At 39.2% G+C, this 17,573-nt stretch overlaps 2 protein-coding genes across 4 annotated transcripts in view; one reads left to right on the top strand and one right to left on the bottom strand.

The window, feature by feature from the left end:
- The window catches only part of LOC130454526 (transient receptor potential cation channel subfamily M member 2-like), a 68,028-nt gene extending 50,945 nt beyond the window's left edge, over nt 1–17,083 (top strand). Inside the window, exon 2 of the mRNA XM_056798737.1 lies at nt 15,557–17,083. Within this exon, the coding sequence (XP_056654715.1) occupies nt 15,557–15,583 (27 nt within the window). The 3' untranslated portion in view covers nt 15,584–17,083. The remainder of the gene's footprint in view (nt 1–15,556) is intronic.
- LOC107650527 (mucin-16-like) overlaps nt 1–17,573 on the bottom strand; it is a 48,599-nt gene that overhangs the window by 8,868 nt on the left and 22,158 nt on the right. For all 3 annotated transcript variants that reach the window (XM_056798733.1, XM_056798731.1, XM_056798732.1), the window contains 4 exons: nt 9,867–9,965; nt 8,506–9,138; nt 7,877–7,990; nt 4,620–4,667 (listed from right to left, as the gene is read on the bottom strand). In XM_056798733.1, the coding sequence (XP_056654711.1) occupies nt 4,620–4,667; nt 7,877–7,990; nt 8,506–9,138; nt 9,867–9,965 (894 nt within the window). The remainder of the gene's footprint in view (nt 1–4,619; nt 4,668–7,876; nt 7,991–8,505; nt 9,139–9,866; nt 9,966–17,573) is intronic.

Genomic DNA, 17,573 nt, shown 5'->3' with positions numbered 1-17,573 from the left:
CCTGTCCTCTGGAGTCTTTTGATTGGATTAAAGTCCAGCAGTCAATGAGGAAGGGGTGTGGACCCTGGACTTCCCTGAGTTCTGAAGACTTTTGATGAGATTAAGTTCAGATTGGTTGGGCTGGGTGTGCTCTGAGGCCATCACCTCTTGTAAGGCTGGAGCAAATATGAAGGATCTACACAGCTCTGGCCTGGCAGCCAGCTTTATGTTCCCTCTCTAGTTCCTTCTCTGATGTCTGTTCATATATTAACAAATTAAGAAGGGCAGAGGGTCAATGAATTGGGAATGCAAATTAAAAATCTAGAAAGCAAACAAATTAAAAATCCTCAGATGGAGAATAAATTAGAGATCCAAAAAATCAAAGCAGAAATCAATAAAATCGAAAGTCAAAGAACTATTGATTTAATAAATAAGACTAGAAACTGGTACTTTGAAAAAAAACAAATAAAATATACAAAATACTAGTCAGTCTAATTAAAAAAAGGAAAGAAAAAAATCTAATTGACAGTATCCAAGATGAATAGGGAGACCACCTCAAATGAAGAGGGAGGTAGGGAAATAATGTGATTATTGTAAACAAGTACTAATGTTCTAAATTGACTAAATAACCTATTTCAAATGGGGGTAAAATCACAATAGACAAAGTGGTAAGAGATGCATAAACATTCAAAGGAGAGAGGAACTCTTTTGAAAAGCAGAATTGGCCATATGGAACAAGATATACAAAAATGCACAGAAGAAGAACATCTAGAACGGCAAAATTGGAGCTATATTAAAAAGTGGTATGAGAACTCACTAATGAAAAGAACACTTAATCTTGTATTTTCAAAATATATTTATATATTAATTTTTAAATGTTAATGTTAACATGCCTTTTATTTATTTTTTCCATTTGAATTATTATATTTAGTCAATTTACAACATTATTACTTGGTTACAATAATCACATTGTTTCCCTCCCTCCACTCCACCTACCCTTCCCACAGCCAACCCGCAATTTCATGAGGTATTACTTGTGTCCTTGATCAGGACCTATTTTCCATGTTGTTGTTTACACTAGGATATTCATTTAGAGTCTGCATCCCCAACCATATCCCTTCGACCCAGGCATTCAAGCAGTTCTTTTTCTTAGGTGTTTTTTCTCCCAAAGTGTTTCCTCTGGATGTGGATTCCAGTTTTTCTCGTAGATTCCTCCAGGTTGTTCGGGGTCATTGCATTGCCACTAATGGAGAAGTCCATTACGTTTGATTGTACCACAGTGTATCAGGCTCTGTGTATAGTGTTCTCCTGGTTCTGCTCCTCTCCCTCTGCATCATTTCTTGGAGGTTGTTCCAGTCACCATGGAATTCTTCAACTTTATTGTTATTCCTTTGAGCACAATAGTATTCCATCACCAACATATACCACAATTTGTTCAGCCATTCCCCAATTGAAGGGCATCCCCTCATATTCCAATTTTTTGCCACCACAAAGAGCCCAGCTATGAATATGTTTGTACATGTCCTTTTCTATATTATCTCTTTGGGGTACAAAGCCAGCAGTGCTATGGCTGGATCAAAGGGCAGACAGTCTTTTAGCACCTTTTGGGGGTATAGTTCCAAATTTCCTTGAAGAATGGATGGATCAATTCACAACTCCACCAGCAATGAATTAATGTCCAGACTTTGCCACACCCCCTCTAGCATTCATTACTTTCCTTTGCTATCATGTTAGCCAATCTGCTAGGTGTGAGGTGATAATGTCAGAGTTGTTTTGATTTGTATTTCTCTGATTATATGAGATTTAGAACACTTTTTCATGTCCTTATTTACTAGTTTTGATTTCTTTAACTGAAAATTGCCTATTCATGTCCCTTGCACATTTATCAATTGGAGAATGGCTTGGTTTTTTGGTACAATTGGCTGTAGTTCTTTATAAATTTGGATGATTTGACCTTTGTCAGAGGTTTTGGTAATGAAGATTGTTTCCCAGTTTGTTGCTTCCCGTCTAATTTTGGATCCATTAGGTTTGTTTGTACAAAAGCTTTTGAATTTGATGTAATCAAAATGATTGATTTTACATTTGGTGATTTTTTTAGCTCTTCCTTGGTTTTAAAAGTCTTTCCTTTCCCAAAGATCTGACAAGTATACCATTCTGTATTCACATAATTTGCTTATACTTTCCTTCTTTCTATTCAGGTCATTCACCCATTCTGAGTTTATCTTGGTGTAGGGTGTCACACTACAAGAAATTACCAAAGAAACTCCTGAGATATCGTCAGACACAAAAATAAAATTGAAATTCAAAGAATTCACAGATCACCTCTAGAAAGAAATGCTCAAATGACAATTTCCAAGAATGTAATAGATTCAAGAGCCATCAAGATAAAAAGAAAATACTGTAATACTGTAAGCAGCCATAAAAACCAATTCAAATACCATGAAACTGAAAATCAGGATCACACAGGATCTAGCAGCTTCTACACTGAAGGATTGAGTGTTATGGAATAGGATATTCAGGAAGGCAAAAGATATGTGTTTGCAAGCCAGAGTAACCTATCCAGCAAAACTGAGTACATTTTTTCAGGGGAGAAATGGAAATTCAATAATATAGAAGATTTCAAAGTATTCCTGAGGAATAAGTCAGACCAAAATAAAATATTTTATGTCCAAACATGATACAGAAGAGAAGCCCAAAATGGTAAATCAAAAAGAGAAAATTGAATGGACTCATTAAAGAGTTAAAATGTTTATATATCGAAATGGAAAGAGAATATTTGTAATTGTCAAAAATTATTCTTTGGAGCAGAGAATATGGAAGAAACTTAGTTAGAAAGAGGATTAGGGAGTGTCCAGGGGTCCTTTGGGTTCCGAGGCCAGGGCCATGAGCAGGCCTGCTACAGCGCTCTGGGGGGAAGCCATGCTGGTGGATGGGGGAGCTTCAAGGCCGCCGCCACAGCCGCTGCTGTTACTGATGCTCCCTCTGCCCTGCTTGTTTTTCTGGTGCTTGGCTCTACTTTTGGCATCAGCTGGACTCATCCTCTGCAAGGCCAGGTGGTAAGGAGCTGTGGCTGCTGAGGAGGCAAAGTCTCCATGCTGGTAGAGACAGTTCAGGTTGTGCCCCCATTGGGATTGCTCCCTCAAGAGGACTGAGTGGGCCTGAGCTAGTGGTCTGAGCAGCATTGCTGCTTTACCTAGGGCTTTTAGACTACCCAGACCCAGCTTTGGTCAGCCATCTCTCTCAGTACCCCTACTGGAGATATTTCACTAGAACTACCTGAAGAATCCCTAAATCTTTTTCTAGTACTGTTTCAAGATGCAATAGATTCAGAGGGTAATGGAAATCACATCAATGAAATATCACCCGATATCCCTGAAGGTTTATGGGCCACCAATTCTATAGATGTTGGGTAATTGAAATCAGCAGTCCCTGTTAAGATAAAGAACTAGAGAAGGTTCAGCACAAGAAATCCCACAATACCCACTAAGCAAAGAAGCAATTGATGACATAACCCCATAATAGAGTCCCTATTACAGCGAGGAATACTAGTACCCTGTATCTCCAAATAAAACACCCCCATATTCACTGTGAAAAAGCCCAAGTTAGATGCAAAGAGCAATGTGGTCTATATATTTGTTCAAGATCTGAGAGCAGTCAATGACCATATGATAAAAAACCACTGTGTTGTACCAAGTCCTGCAATGATAATTTATGCAATTCCCACTCATGCAAAATGTTTCACAGTAGTTGATTTATTTACTGCTTTTGTCTCCATCCCAATACACGAGGAATCCCAAAAGATTTTTGCATTCATATGAAAAGGAATCCAGCTGACCTCTTTCTGCCTGTCCCAAGGGTTCTGTGAAAGTTCGTGATTATTTTCCCAAATTTTGATGAAAGACCTTACAAACATCCACTATAAGGAAAGTAGATTGATATATTTTGTGCATGATCAGCCATTGCAAAAAAAAAGTGCAGGTCAGGACTCCTCACTGAGTCATGAACTGAGGAGAGGCTTACAATTCTAAAAGACTGTGCCAATTAATTCTGGGGTAACCCTCTTATCTCTCAATAGGGGAAACCTTCCCCTAACTTACTTACACTACCACATCACCCAGGATCACCATTTCCCAGAGATACTCCTCAGCTACCATAGACCAGGAAAAGAGAGTGAGAGAGTACAACATGAGCCATTCCACCTTGACTACTACCTTTCCTCACTCATCTATCTATCTATCTTTAACAGCTCTCTAGAGATCAATAATTACTAGGCAGACAATAACCATGACAAGACCAAACAAGAAACAGAGAGTATTATAAGATATAACATGAATAATTTTGAATTGAATTTAAAGGGGAGCATGCTTTGATCTGCATTTGATCAACTGTGAAAGTTGTAGCTACTCTCAGAAAGACAGCAATCTGGAACAGTTCTGAAGGACTTTTGACCAAGAATGTTTTACGCTTCTAGAGAAAGAAATGTGGGAGTCAGCTGCAGTTCAAAGCATACTCCCTTTCACATCATTTTACGTACAGTTTATGTGGCTCTGGTTTGATATGAGTGTTCTCTTATAAAAATGACCAATATGGAATTATGTTTTACATGATAATATATGTATAATCCATTTCAAATTACTTACCATCTCTCCAAGAGGGGGACCGAAGGAAAGGGGGAACAATATTTGGACCTAATAATTTCAGAAAACATATATTGAAAATTATTACTAGATTTAATTAGCCAAATATCATATCTTTAAATAAAATTATTTTAATTAAAGTCAAATTTTAAAAGATAAAGAGCATCAGAGATTATTAAGCAACATGCTAATCAGATATGGCTTGATTTCTCAACAGCAATGCTGAATGACATACAGCTTCTCTAATAGCATAGGTGATTTTCTATTGGAAATAGATGTCTGAACAAGGATTATTAACAAAAGCAATAAACAAATTGAGAGGAATATCAGTCACAACTTAATAAGAGGATGCTTTAGGGATTTTATAGTACATGGGACACACTTCCCTCCCTTGAAGTTTCTTATCCAGAAAATGGCTTGATGGTCTGCCTCCAATCCTCACCTAAGATCACCTAGAGCAGTGGTTCTCCACCTTTCTAATGCCATGACCCCGCAATACAGTTCCTCATGTTGCAGTGACCCCAAACCAAAAAATTATTTTGGTGGCTACTTCAAAACTGTAATTTTGCTACAGTTATGATTAGGAATGCAAATACCTGATATGCATTATGTATTCTCATTGCTACATATTGAGAGGTTGAGAACCACTGATCTAGAGACACTTGTCTCCTCATCTTCATCTCCCATTGTGAACCTTAAAATTTCTCAGACCCTACTTCATAAGGTTGGGTTAAGACCATACCCCATTTGGACCGTTCACCATTTGGGCAGTGAAGGTACTTAAAACAGGAATGTGGGAACTCCACTTCACCATACTTAAGCATGCCTTAGGGGAAGATGAAGTTGTAAACTCTTCCCTGAAACAATGAAAGATACTTTTAATACAAGATACTTTTACATACAAAGTATGTCAACCCATACTTATAGTAAGACAAAAAGTTCTTAAGCCATGCCTATTTTTAGAACTAATACAAAGGGGTGCTAAGTACCTATAAAGGTCAGGCAGCTTGTGAATTTACAAGGAGCAAAGAGATGAAAACTTACTCAGAGATTCTACTCTACTCAGGTGTGAACTAAGAATGGTCTGTCCTTTGAAAAATGTCTACTGTGATTGGTAGATGTGAGAACTTAGGGGAGGAGACATAGTAGAAAATTCCCTTTAAATAGGAGCTCAGATTCATTCACAAGACATTCAGATTCAGGATTGAGCTGGTGGAATCAGCTGAGATGAAGCTGGCTGGGTGTCACTAGAATCCTTGCTTGGACAGATCTTGTGATGAGTGATTAAGGACTGACTGATCTTTCTCTTAAGGCTTAGGCCTAGGTTGGCCAGGGCTGCCCTGGGCCAGCCTATCCTTTTCTCATTATTCCTCTTTTCTCTCTCTCTTTCTTAATTCCTCATTGTATTAATTAAAATCTCTATAAAACACAGTTTACTTGGGTATATTCTAATAATTGGGAATTTTTCCCTGGCGACCACCTTATATTTGATTTAAAATAAGACACTGTCTTAAAAACATATTTTCTGCAGTCACAACTTACTCATCCACTCTTTTATCTACTACAATTTAAGTCTTCCACTATTTTAATCACTAAGTTTAAGACAAACAACTATTTTAACTATTACATCATCACACCTAGAACTCCAAATTTGACCTTGTCCACCAGGCTGAAGGGCTGCCAGAAGCCATGTGGAGACAATGACATCAGAGAGGTCCAGTTTTTCAGTTCTGACCTCTGACCAATCTAGGATCTCCTGGCTACAGAAGTTCTTGGAAACACTCAGAGGCCATAGTAGAGTAGGACCAGGTCACAGGAATCACAGAGCTAATGTGTAGGAATCAATCCATAAACTAGTGACCAAGAGGCATCCCTGGTTCAAGAACTTCTCAGAAAGGACAAAACTTAGAGGCAAATTCTTGGGATTCAGTATTAAATGGGTGGGCCAAGTGCAATCAATCACCAAAGGTCCAAGTGAACTATTAAGCTAAGATGAGGGAGAAGGTCATGAAATCATACCTTAAAGGGAAGGTCCCAGAACCATTCTTTTCCTCTTTGGCAAGTCAAGGCTGATAGAAATAAAGTGATTTGCCCATATCTGCAGGATCCACCTTCCCCAAGTTCACTGCTAAAGAGCACAGCCTTTGGATCTGTCTCCATTCCTGACTCTTGACACCAGGAACTCTGTGGCTCAGACCATATAAGTAATTAGTTGGCACAGTAGAGATAGTGCTGAGCCTGGAGTCAGGAAGACCTGAGTTCGAATGTGACCTAAGAACTCATTAGCTGTATGACCCTGGGAAAGTCAAGCAGTCATTGCTTGCATCTTTTTCTCATCTGAAAAATGGGGCTAACTATAAAGCCCAACACTTAGGGTTGTTCTGTGGATCAAATGAGATACTATTTCTATAAAAAATGCTTAGTCAAAGTGCCTGGCACATAGTAGGTGTTACATAATTTCTTATTCCATTCTCCTTCACTTTTCCATAGGCAAGTTCAGTTGGTAGGTGTATAAGATACATTTTGAAGACAAATTTTTTTAATAAACTGAATCTCACAAATCTACTCATTAGATCAAATCAATCAATTAGTTTCCATTAATTAAGTATTTATCATGTGCCCAGCTCTATCCTAAATACTGAAGATGTAAATAAAAATGTAAAAACACATTCTCTGCTATGAACTTGGGAGAGTTCATAGAAGGAATCTTTCCCAAAGTGGAAGCCATTCAATGTGAGGTGTTAGGGCTGACTTCTCCTCTTGACCTTGAAATACAGCATAATAGAGTCCTAGGTTCATATCTCACCTCTGCTGCTTTCTACTTTTGTGTCATAGGGCATGTCACTTAACTTCTCTCCACCCCAATTTTCCAATATGTAAAAAGATGGGATCCAGCTAGATGACCTTTAAGGGTCCCTTCCAGTCATATCCGGTCACCCTGAGCTAATTACTTTACTTCTCTAAACCTCAGTATCCACATCAGTAAAATGAGAGGCTATCCATAATACCTGATGGTTCAAAGTTTCCTTCCAACTTTATACCTATGGTTGCTCATATAAAAGACCTTAGCAGTGGGAATCTCACTCCTACCTCTAAAACTTCTCTTCTCTAGGCTATACATAGAAAGGAATCAGAGGTTCAGAAGAGTTCTTGAGGATTGATCTCTAAAATAATTTCATGTTTCCTCTGTAAGATTGGGAAACAAGGCCCTAAAAAGGATAAACCTCCAACACAGAGACAGAGAGGAGGTACCTACTTACCTGAGGGAATAATAGTAGACACAGGGGTCAGGGGGCTACTTATTGGTGCAACTGTGCTTCCTGGTGCATTATGGCCTTGGGCATGTGTGTCTGGCACCACACCAGCATCACCTCCTACAGGATGAGAGGAGGGGAGAAACCAGAGCTCAGTCAAGTCTGTATTAGTGGACTCCCAAAGGAAAGTACATTGTTGCTACTAACTGCTGAGACCAAAAATACATGGCTTCTCTGACTTTTCCCCACAGGATAAATAATCAAATTTTCCCCTTCAAAGCATGGACTCATTGATGGACAATCCCCATATATGTTAAATCATGAGGTTCCACTAAATCAAGTGGAATCAGAATCCCATCAATAAGAAGAGGAGAATCACTTTAGCACAGGGACTGTGAAACTATCCTTGCATGGAGTTGAGGAAGCCTGGAGAGATGACACTAATTCAACAGATATGGAACCAAGAAAATGTCCCTACAGTGGCTCAATGGAAGGCTAAAGAGAGGAAGGACCTGGGAGGAAGACCCTTCCCCTTAGAAAGGCACAAACTAACCCTCCCTGGACAGACACTCTCCATTCCCTCCAAGACCACACCCCAATTTCCTCCCTGGGAAGTTTATTTAAAATATGCTTACTTGGGAAGAGGCTGGAAGTGGAAGGCACCTGATCAGAAACAGAGGCTGTCCCTGCCTGGACACTGCTGCCCTCTGTGGTTGTGTCAGGAGGACTGGGAGATGCTGTTGTGCAAACTTCCTGTGTGCTGGCTGGAGGCAGGGTGATAGCTGGAGTTGGTGTTGCCTGTGGGTTTCTCTCAGTTTCTGGAGGCAGGCCGGCTGGCCCTGGGTCCTCCAACGAAGTAGCAGGCTCAAGGGAAGCTGTTCTTGTGCTTAGGCTGATGTTTAAGGGAGCACTGGAGCCGGGGCTAGCTGTGATTTCTACTGGAGTCATGGAGAGTGAGGTCCTTGCAATGGCAATGGTGACTCCAGAGGATATCTCAGATGGAACTGAGGTTTCGGTGGGAGAGGACACAGTTCTCCTGTGCATCCCAGGGATGAGGTCACCTGCTCCAGTGCAAACAGTGAGAAGTGGGTCTTGAGTGGCTGTGGCTCTTGGAGTTGTCTCCATGACACGTATGTCCTTTTCAGTGTCAGCAATGGAATCTCTCCCGATAAAGCCAGTCATAGGGATACTGGTGGAGTTTGTTGGTTCTCTTCCCTGGTCAGATCCACTCACTTTCTTCAGTGTCCCTGAAGTCTCAGTAGAGAATCCTGTGACCAAAGCAGTTAGTTGAAGTATGCCTAAGAGTTGATGGGGGAAGTTTGGAGTCATTTGGACAGAGATCCCCGGAGCTTGTGAGGATTTTGATCTTCCTGAGAAGAGCAACCAATCCCCAACCCCTCACATTAGCACCTTCTCCCTGACAAGCCCTTTCAAAACAAAAAGACTGTGACAGGAATTAGGATCTCCTTGTGCTCTAGGGTGCATGGCCACCATGAGAAAGTATTAAATAAGCTGAGACTGATATATAGATGGATCTGTCCTGTCATTGTGCCCTCAGATTAGATAAGGCGAGTGGCTCAGAAAAACTGCTTGATAGATATCTGCTCAGGTTAAATGGAAAATGAAGCAGTAATCATTTGTTAAGAATCAGGTACCCCATTCAGGGTTTTAGGTGCTGGGCATAGAAAAGCCTGTCCTCCAGTAGCTGACTTTTATCCTAGTAAATTATATGTATACACACAAACTAACACAAGAAATGGACAAAATCCTCCATGAGCTCTTCATCCAAAGGCTGGCATCACAGTATACATCTGGGCAGACAGTAATGGGACAGAGGAAGTTGCCAGGTCTTACAACCTAATCACAAACTCCCCCATCAGTGAGCCTCCTGTTCTCAGACTATGAAGATGAGTCCATATCATATCTCAAACCTGGAAAACAAGGGCCCAGAGCAAGGATGAATACCAATATAATAGAAAAAGAAATCGTTTCTTACCCATGGCACATACAGTAGATTCACTGGTCACTGATGTCATGTCTCCTGGTGCTCCATGGTCTGGGATATGGGTGAAGGGCCCTATACCAATGTCACTCTCTAGAAGAATAAGTGAGAACATAAATCTCAGCCACAGGACTCGGGGTAGAAAGGACAATATGTTGTTCCCTTATATTTTGAAGGAAACTCCAAAATATGCTCTTTTTTCTTCATCGTTCATCGAGCAGAGAATCTCTCTAGTACTTCCATATTCTCATTTTTTCAAACTCTTCTAATCTAATGACAGCTTTATTACTTCCCCATCTGGAAAAAAACCCTTCATTTTATCCACCTGTCCCTGAGAGCTATAAACTCCTGTCTCTCTTCTCTTTTCTGACTGAAATATTTGAGGATGCTCATAAAAGGTGCTTCTACTTTCCTTCTTTCTATTCTCTTTTTAACTATACAGTCTGGTTTAGAAGCTGCTTTTTGAAGAAGAAACATAAGATTAATAACAGAGACAAACATAATGCAGAAACTAGATACAAGAAATCTACTTACTGTTCACACTGCAAGTTAAAGTCCTCATAGCAAGCTCCTGATTTGAGTGAAATACAAAATGCTATAACAACTGGAGCAAAGCCAAGTATTCAGATGCGGTTAGAAGAGAATTATGAAGCCAGGCACATAGGGTGACACTTGGAGGTAGAGAAAGTAGCAATAATGAGGCTACAGATAAAAATAATAGAAAAAGCTTGGGAAATAGTGAAATTGGTATAAGAAAATGCTCTCTGAATGATAGCCATTTCAATAAAGCAAGAGAAAGGCAGAGCCAGATTAAAGAAAATGAGGCAGAGATTAATGAAATAACATCTCCAATTGCAAATGAGATGAGAGACTTTGATAGGACCTATAGTAACCACAGAGGAAAAGTCTGTAAAGGAAATCAGATCGTTCCTTAAGAAATTTTTCCAGGGTAGAATAGATAATAGTATTGAATTATGCAAAAGAAAAAGAAAGAGTCACAAGAACTCAAGAAAAATTTAGTGACTAATACCAAAAATCATAATTTCAGTTCCCTAAAGTTTACTGTTCCTAAATATGACAAGGCTCTAGAAACATTCACAGATGAAGTCCCATTTAACTTAGTTAATTCTCCCAAGAGCTTTATGGCAGATATACCCTCAGAAATGACATCTAATTGGAATCGAGAAGCTAGTACCTTTCATCCAGTACTGAGTGATTTAGTTAAGTAAAAACTAACTGATAATGAAGCTGAAATTACTTTTGAAAATAATTATCATATTCAAAGTAGTGGAGGTGACATTTCAGTTAAATTTGAAAAGCAGGATGGAATGGAATTCTTCTCAATTGGAATAACCACCAAGAATTCAAAAGGCAGGCTTGAAGTCAGCATTCTACGTGGCAAAAGGATATCCAGCCAAAGCTACTGTGATGGTTTGGTTTCATGTACCATTGAAGACTTCATTGGGAATGGATCAAATCAAAAAGAATTAACTGAGTTACATATGCAGCTGGCAGAGGGTAGCAAAGACAGGAGTACTAATTCGGTGGCAATAAACTCTTTACCTACACACAGGCCAGAACCATAGGTATGGATTAAGGTGGGGAAGAAAAACCTTAAGGCTCTCTTGGATACTGGTGCTTCAAAGTCTGTCCTAAAGACAAGTCCAGGGGATACCGACATAGGGGGTATGGCTTTTGTAGCTGGAGCAATGGGACAAATACAATAGGTCCCTGAGCTCAAAAGCACTATGGTTAAACTAGGTCCTCTCACCATAGATCATAACTTCTTGTTGATTCCATCATGCCTAGCCAATCTTTAGGACGAGATGTTTTGTGCAAGATGCAGGCAACATTACCATGTGAAAAATATGGGGTAATTTCTTTAGATCTACCCAAGAATTCACTGAAGCATTATCCGTTGTTACTAAGAACAACTTGAGGAAGAACCTGAAAAAATTCAAGTTGTGACTTCTAAATATGACATACACACAGATATGCTACAGGGGGTGTTTGCAAAACACCAAAATGATGTGGGTCGGATTAAATCGATTACTCCTGTTAGGACTGAGGTCAGGGAAGGGATACCACCTAAGATACCACAATACAAGTTGAGTAGAGAAGCAAGAGAAGGGATAATACCCATTATAAATAGCTTGCTTGAGCAAGGTATATTGAGACCTAAGGTATCTAAATACAATAACCCAATATTAGCCATTAAAAAGAATAAGCTGAATGAAGATGGCACTCCTGCAGGGAGATTTGTGATGATTTGAGGGCTGTGAATAATTTCATTAGGAAGAGATATACTGTAACACCATCTCCAAATGATATTATAACTCAGATACCTGCAGAAGCTAGGAGGTATACAGTGTTGGACCTGAGCAATGCTTACTTCACTATACCATTGCACCCTTATTCTCAAAATATTTTTGCTTTCCAATGGCAACAAACCCAGCTGTGCTATCCTAGATTAGTGGAAGATTGTTGGGAGTCGGCTTCAATATTTTCTCAACTGTTGCAAAGAGATCAAACATAGCAAATTGATACACTGTGTGGATGATTTGTTGCTAGCATCTCCTGACCCTAAAACTTGTTTAGAAGATTGAAAGAAATTGTTCATAGAACTTTATCAGAGGGGACATAAAGTTTCTAAAAAGAAGATTCAATGGGTCCTACCAATAGTTGAATATTAGGATTTGTCCTGGAGGGGGGCACCAGGAAAATTTCAAATAAAAAGATAGCAGATATACAGAAGCTAGGCATCCCTCGAACTAAGAAAGAACTGAGAGCTTTTCTGGGGGTTGCTGGTTTCTGGAGGCAGTACATAGTGGGTTATTCTCATATATCCAAGTACTTGACTGATTTGACAAAGAAAGACTTCAAAGAACCATTGCAAATGAATAAGGAACATTTGCATGCTTTGTCACAGTTGAAGGGAGATATTCTATCAGCTCCAGCTTTGGGAATACCTAATTATAAGAAAGAATTCCACTTGTAAGTCCATGAAGAAAAAGGCAATGCTTCTGGAATGTTAGCACAGTATTTTCAGTTGAATCTGAGGGCTATTGTATTTTACAGTTCTATCCTCGACACGGTTGTACAGGGCATAGTACATTGCCTCAGGAGTGTAGTAGCTACAACTCTAATGGTCAAGAAGTCCTATGACGTAGTACTGGGATGTAAATTGCAGGTGTATTCTGCACACGAAATTGAAAAACTGTTACGGTCACAGAGTACATATTCATTCACCGATGCAAGAATATCCCAGTATGAAGTCATTTTGTTAGGCAATGATAACATCACAATTCATAGATGTGCACCGGTAAACCCAGCAACTCTGGTCCCTGATTTGCCAATGGGTGGAGAAGTATTGCATGATTGTGATCAGATAGTAGAACTCATGCATAGGCCAAATGAATGCCTGAAAGATGCACCTCTTATCAATTCAGAAATGGAGTTATACACAGATGGGTCCTCCTATGTTCGTGATGGGAGAGACATTCTCAGGGGCAGCGGTTGTTGACAATGACAAAATGCTTTGGTATGTGTCGTTGCCAAGTCATGTCAGCACCCAGGGAGCCATGCTTAAGGCTATGCTCATGGCCCTGGAATTAGCTAGGGTGAAAAAAGCTAATATATTTCTGGATTCACACTACGCTTTCTCCACTGTGCATTGGTCATCATACATATGGCAAAACAAAGGTTATAAAACTTCAGCTGGGAAACCAATTGCATATGGCAATCTTATACATAGTATTATTAATGTTGTAGACTTTCCTAAGGAGGTGGCCATAATTCATTGTAAGGTACACACTCATCCATAGGACAGGATATCCCTAACAATGAAAGAGCAGACATAACATCAAAGTATGCTGTTAGGTTCGGTTCCCACCATGTGCTGCATTTCTCTCTGATCAAAAGGAATAATCTCACTAAAGCCTATGACAGAGAAGAGATACATTCATGGAAAGAGCAGCTACTAAATTGATCAAAGAAAGGCATCTTTATTGCTAATGGGGGCAATCCTATTCTCCCTAAAAAGTTGTATCAACATCTATGCACCGTAATTCATGCAAAGGGACATTACGGAGTACAAGGGATTTTGGATAGCATAAAGAGATATTGGACAGCACCAGGAATGACTACAAATGCCATTAGAACTAGTCAAGGCACGTGAAACATGCAGGAGATAAAATGAAGGACATTTTAAGAGTGTTGCATTGGGAGGCAGACCACTCAGTTATATGCCTTTCCACTGTATTCAAATTGATGATATCAACATGCCTAAGGAAAGGGGATGCAAATATGCATTGGTTATATTGGATAGACTGACTAGATAGGTTGTAACATGTCTGTATAAGAAAAGTGACACTGCTACAGTAGTGAAATTTCTATTGAAGGAGATTATACCTAGACATGGCATTCCCAATACCATTGACTTGGACAAGGGGACCCACTTCACTTCCCGGGTTCTACAAGAAATCTATAAGAACTTGGGGATTAAGTGCAATTACCATTCAGTTTATCGGCCCCAAAGTTCCAGGCTGGTCGAACAGACGATCAAAGAGTTAAAAACACAAATAGGTAAACTCTGTTCAGAAACACATTTAAAATGGGCAGATGTTTTGTCCCTTGCTTTCTTCAACATTAGAACCAGGCCTAGGACTGACCTGCACCTATCACCTTTTGAAATTCTGTATGGTCAGCCCTCTTTGGCATCGTAGGACAGTAAAGCCACCTTACTTGTATCCATGTTAAGAGGTGAATGTGTTCTTCATGAATACTTAAAACAGATACAACATAGGATTGAAGAACTAAGGAAACTGGGTTTGCTTGTGCAAAGAATACCACTAGATTTTTCATTGCCCAAGATAAAACCAGGTGATAAAGTTTATGTCAAGAACTTTAATAGAGAATCTCCTACAAAACCAAGATGGATTGGACCTACTATGGTCATAATGACAACCCCAATAGCTATAAAAGTTGATCAAAGAGATCCATGGTTCCATGCTTCACATGTGAAATTGCATCACACCCATAATATTGAGTAGCCCTAGGAAAATAATTGATAAGCAAATGCAGTCCCTACCAGAAACACAGGAAAGCACATGAATACTTGCCACCAGAATAGAGTAGAGAGACCCCTGCACAAGTTAAAATAATGAAAGGATAGAACCCTGAAAATATACAGACAGTAACACAGTAATATGAAAGTAAAACCTTGCATGAGAAAGATTAGCAGCCACAAAGCCTCAATATAAGATATAAAATCTCTGCCTGACATAGTAACAAAACGAAAAGAACTATCTCCAAATTCTACATATAGTAACCATCCTAGAACTACATGCAGTAACCATATGATAAACCTCCTTGAAAGAAAAAAAAATTGATGTCATTATTCTTACCAAAGACTTGAAAACCTATGCATAACGCTTACCCCCCTGCATGTGGAAAAACACAAGTTGACCTAACTTGTAAACACGAAGATGTACAAATGCAAAAAGCTTACCCCCATTCATGAAGAAAATCATGTTATCTTACTTGCACACACAAAAAATTGATACATTCAGTTACTCAAAAATTTCATCTCACTTCCATGCAAAAGTAACTTTTCACATTTACTTGCACACATATGTAAAAAACTAACTTGCACACATGTTCGTGGTTTGTTTGTGTGTTCCCAGGTTCCTGATTATTGCAGTGGATCCTGACTTGAAGAACACAAGTCTTCAATCAAGTGATGGAAGACAGAAGAGTGATATGTTGAGCAGAAAGGATGGAAGAGTTTCTACAGGCAACATGAATGGACATGGAAGGACTTTGGAACTTTGAAATTTTGGCCATGAATAAGTGTAAGACTGTGTCATACATGTAAACACCACATGTATGCATGTACATCCTACATAGCAAAATAAGATATCCATGGAGTGGGTAATTACATGACATACATGATAACAAAGACACACTGATGAGAAATTTCTGTGGGAAATTCAAACAGAAAGTGATATCCTTTTCTGCATGAGTTTGCACAGAAATTTAGAATGATGTATATATTTAAATCTGTACTAAACTTACTAATTGACTAACGAGCTAACTTTTCAGAGTAAGTTTATTAATAGTCTAACTACTAACATTAGTAATAGCCTATTGAATTTGTTTAAGGCTTAAGAAAGTAGAGACATAGAAGTTCTGAAGCATGGAAGTTATATTGTATTATGATTGTAGGTTAGCATTTATTAGTGATAGGAAATTTTACTTAGTGAATTTATAGACATTAGGAATTAGAATATTTGCATATTCTTAATGATAGGGGAATTGTTGAGATGATTTGGAAATTGTTATTTGCTTTGTTATGTGAAACTATGTTCATGTAACCATTTTCCTATAACCCATTCTTAGCTTAGCATTTAGATAGAACAGCTAAGATGAGTTTAGCATTTTGTAATGGGGGGGGTAGAGTATATTTCAGATAGCAAAGAGTTAAGATAGATAGATAAAATTATTAAGGTAAGTATCATTGAAAAATGAAAGTTACATTTTTTGCTAATAAAAGGGGGGATTTGCGGTAGAGACATGGAGAGAGAGAGAGAGGACTTGTAAGCCAAGATGCAAGAAACAAGCTGGGGACCTAACCTGCCTGTCAATCAAGAGGAAGGTTCCAAATGGAATGTTCCCAGGAGTGGCAGTTGGGGGTTTCTGGCCACAGAGAGGAGAAGGAGAAACTTGGCTTTAACTTTGGCTCTCTGACTCAGGCAGTTAAGCTGGCCAGGAGAAACTATGACAGAGAGAGGAGAAGAAGGAGAAATTGGCTTTTGGAGTTGGTTGTCTCTTTGAGAGTTGAGCTGGCCAGGAGAAACTGGGAGACTTTGGACTTTGTTTTCTGTCTGGGGTTAATTAAGCTGAGAGACCTTGCTGACTTTGTGAAGTAAAAGAAGATTTTAAACAGCTGTTGTCCTTCATCTCTCTGTCTTAGAGTCACAGTTTGTGAATGGACTACTCTCTCAAACCCTCAAATTCTCCCTCATTATAGATGAGGGAAATCCTCATCCCTCTTACCTCAGTTTCCTATCCTGTTATCCCAATAAACCCCTTGACTTGAAAAAGGAAAAGAAAAGAGTATCTTTATACTTTACTCAAGGGAGGAGGGAAGAAGCCAAAAGCTTCAAGAAGAACTGGGAGGTGAGGGAGGCAGGAAGGAGAGTGTTGGAGAAGGGAGGGAGTGAAGGGGAGGAGGAAGTTAGAAACAGATAATGATCCATCAGCCATCAGGAGGGATCAGTAGGCAAACCTCAGAGCATTCCCCAGGGCAGTTCCCCTGTGTGGTAGCATTCCTGTACTAGCATCCCTCAGCATTTCTCATTACTACCTCCATTACTCCAAAGCAGTTTTCAAGTTTCCCTCTAGCAACTCTGTCTAGTCATAAGCCAGCCAGAGTAGTCATTGCAAAAGAAATAATTTCCTCAGTTTATATTTCTCTATTTCAGCATGTGTATCAGTCTATGATATTGGAATGATTTCCAAAAAAGAATGAAGGGATGATAAAGAGGGAAGCACTGGACGAAGAGGGATGGAAGAGTTAGAATGGGGGAGATTTTTCACATAAGGAACAAAGAAAATATTTCTACATTGGAGGGGACAATTATAAATTTTATGTGTCCTATATAATATTTAATACACATTATGAATGTATATGTTTTATAA

This window comes from Monodelphis domestica, chromosome 5 (genome assembly GCF_027887165.1).
Source record: "Monodelphis domestica isolate mMonDom1 chromosome 5, mMonDom1.pri, whole genome shotgun sequence".
Classification (NCBI taxonomy): Eukaryota; Metazoa; Chordata; class Mammalia; order Didelphimorphia; family Didelphidae; genus Monodelphis; species Monodelphis domestica.
The sequence above is the reverse complement of the archived record's forward strand: the minus strand, read 5'-3'. Positions and strand labels throughout refer to the sequence as shown.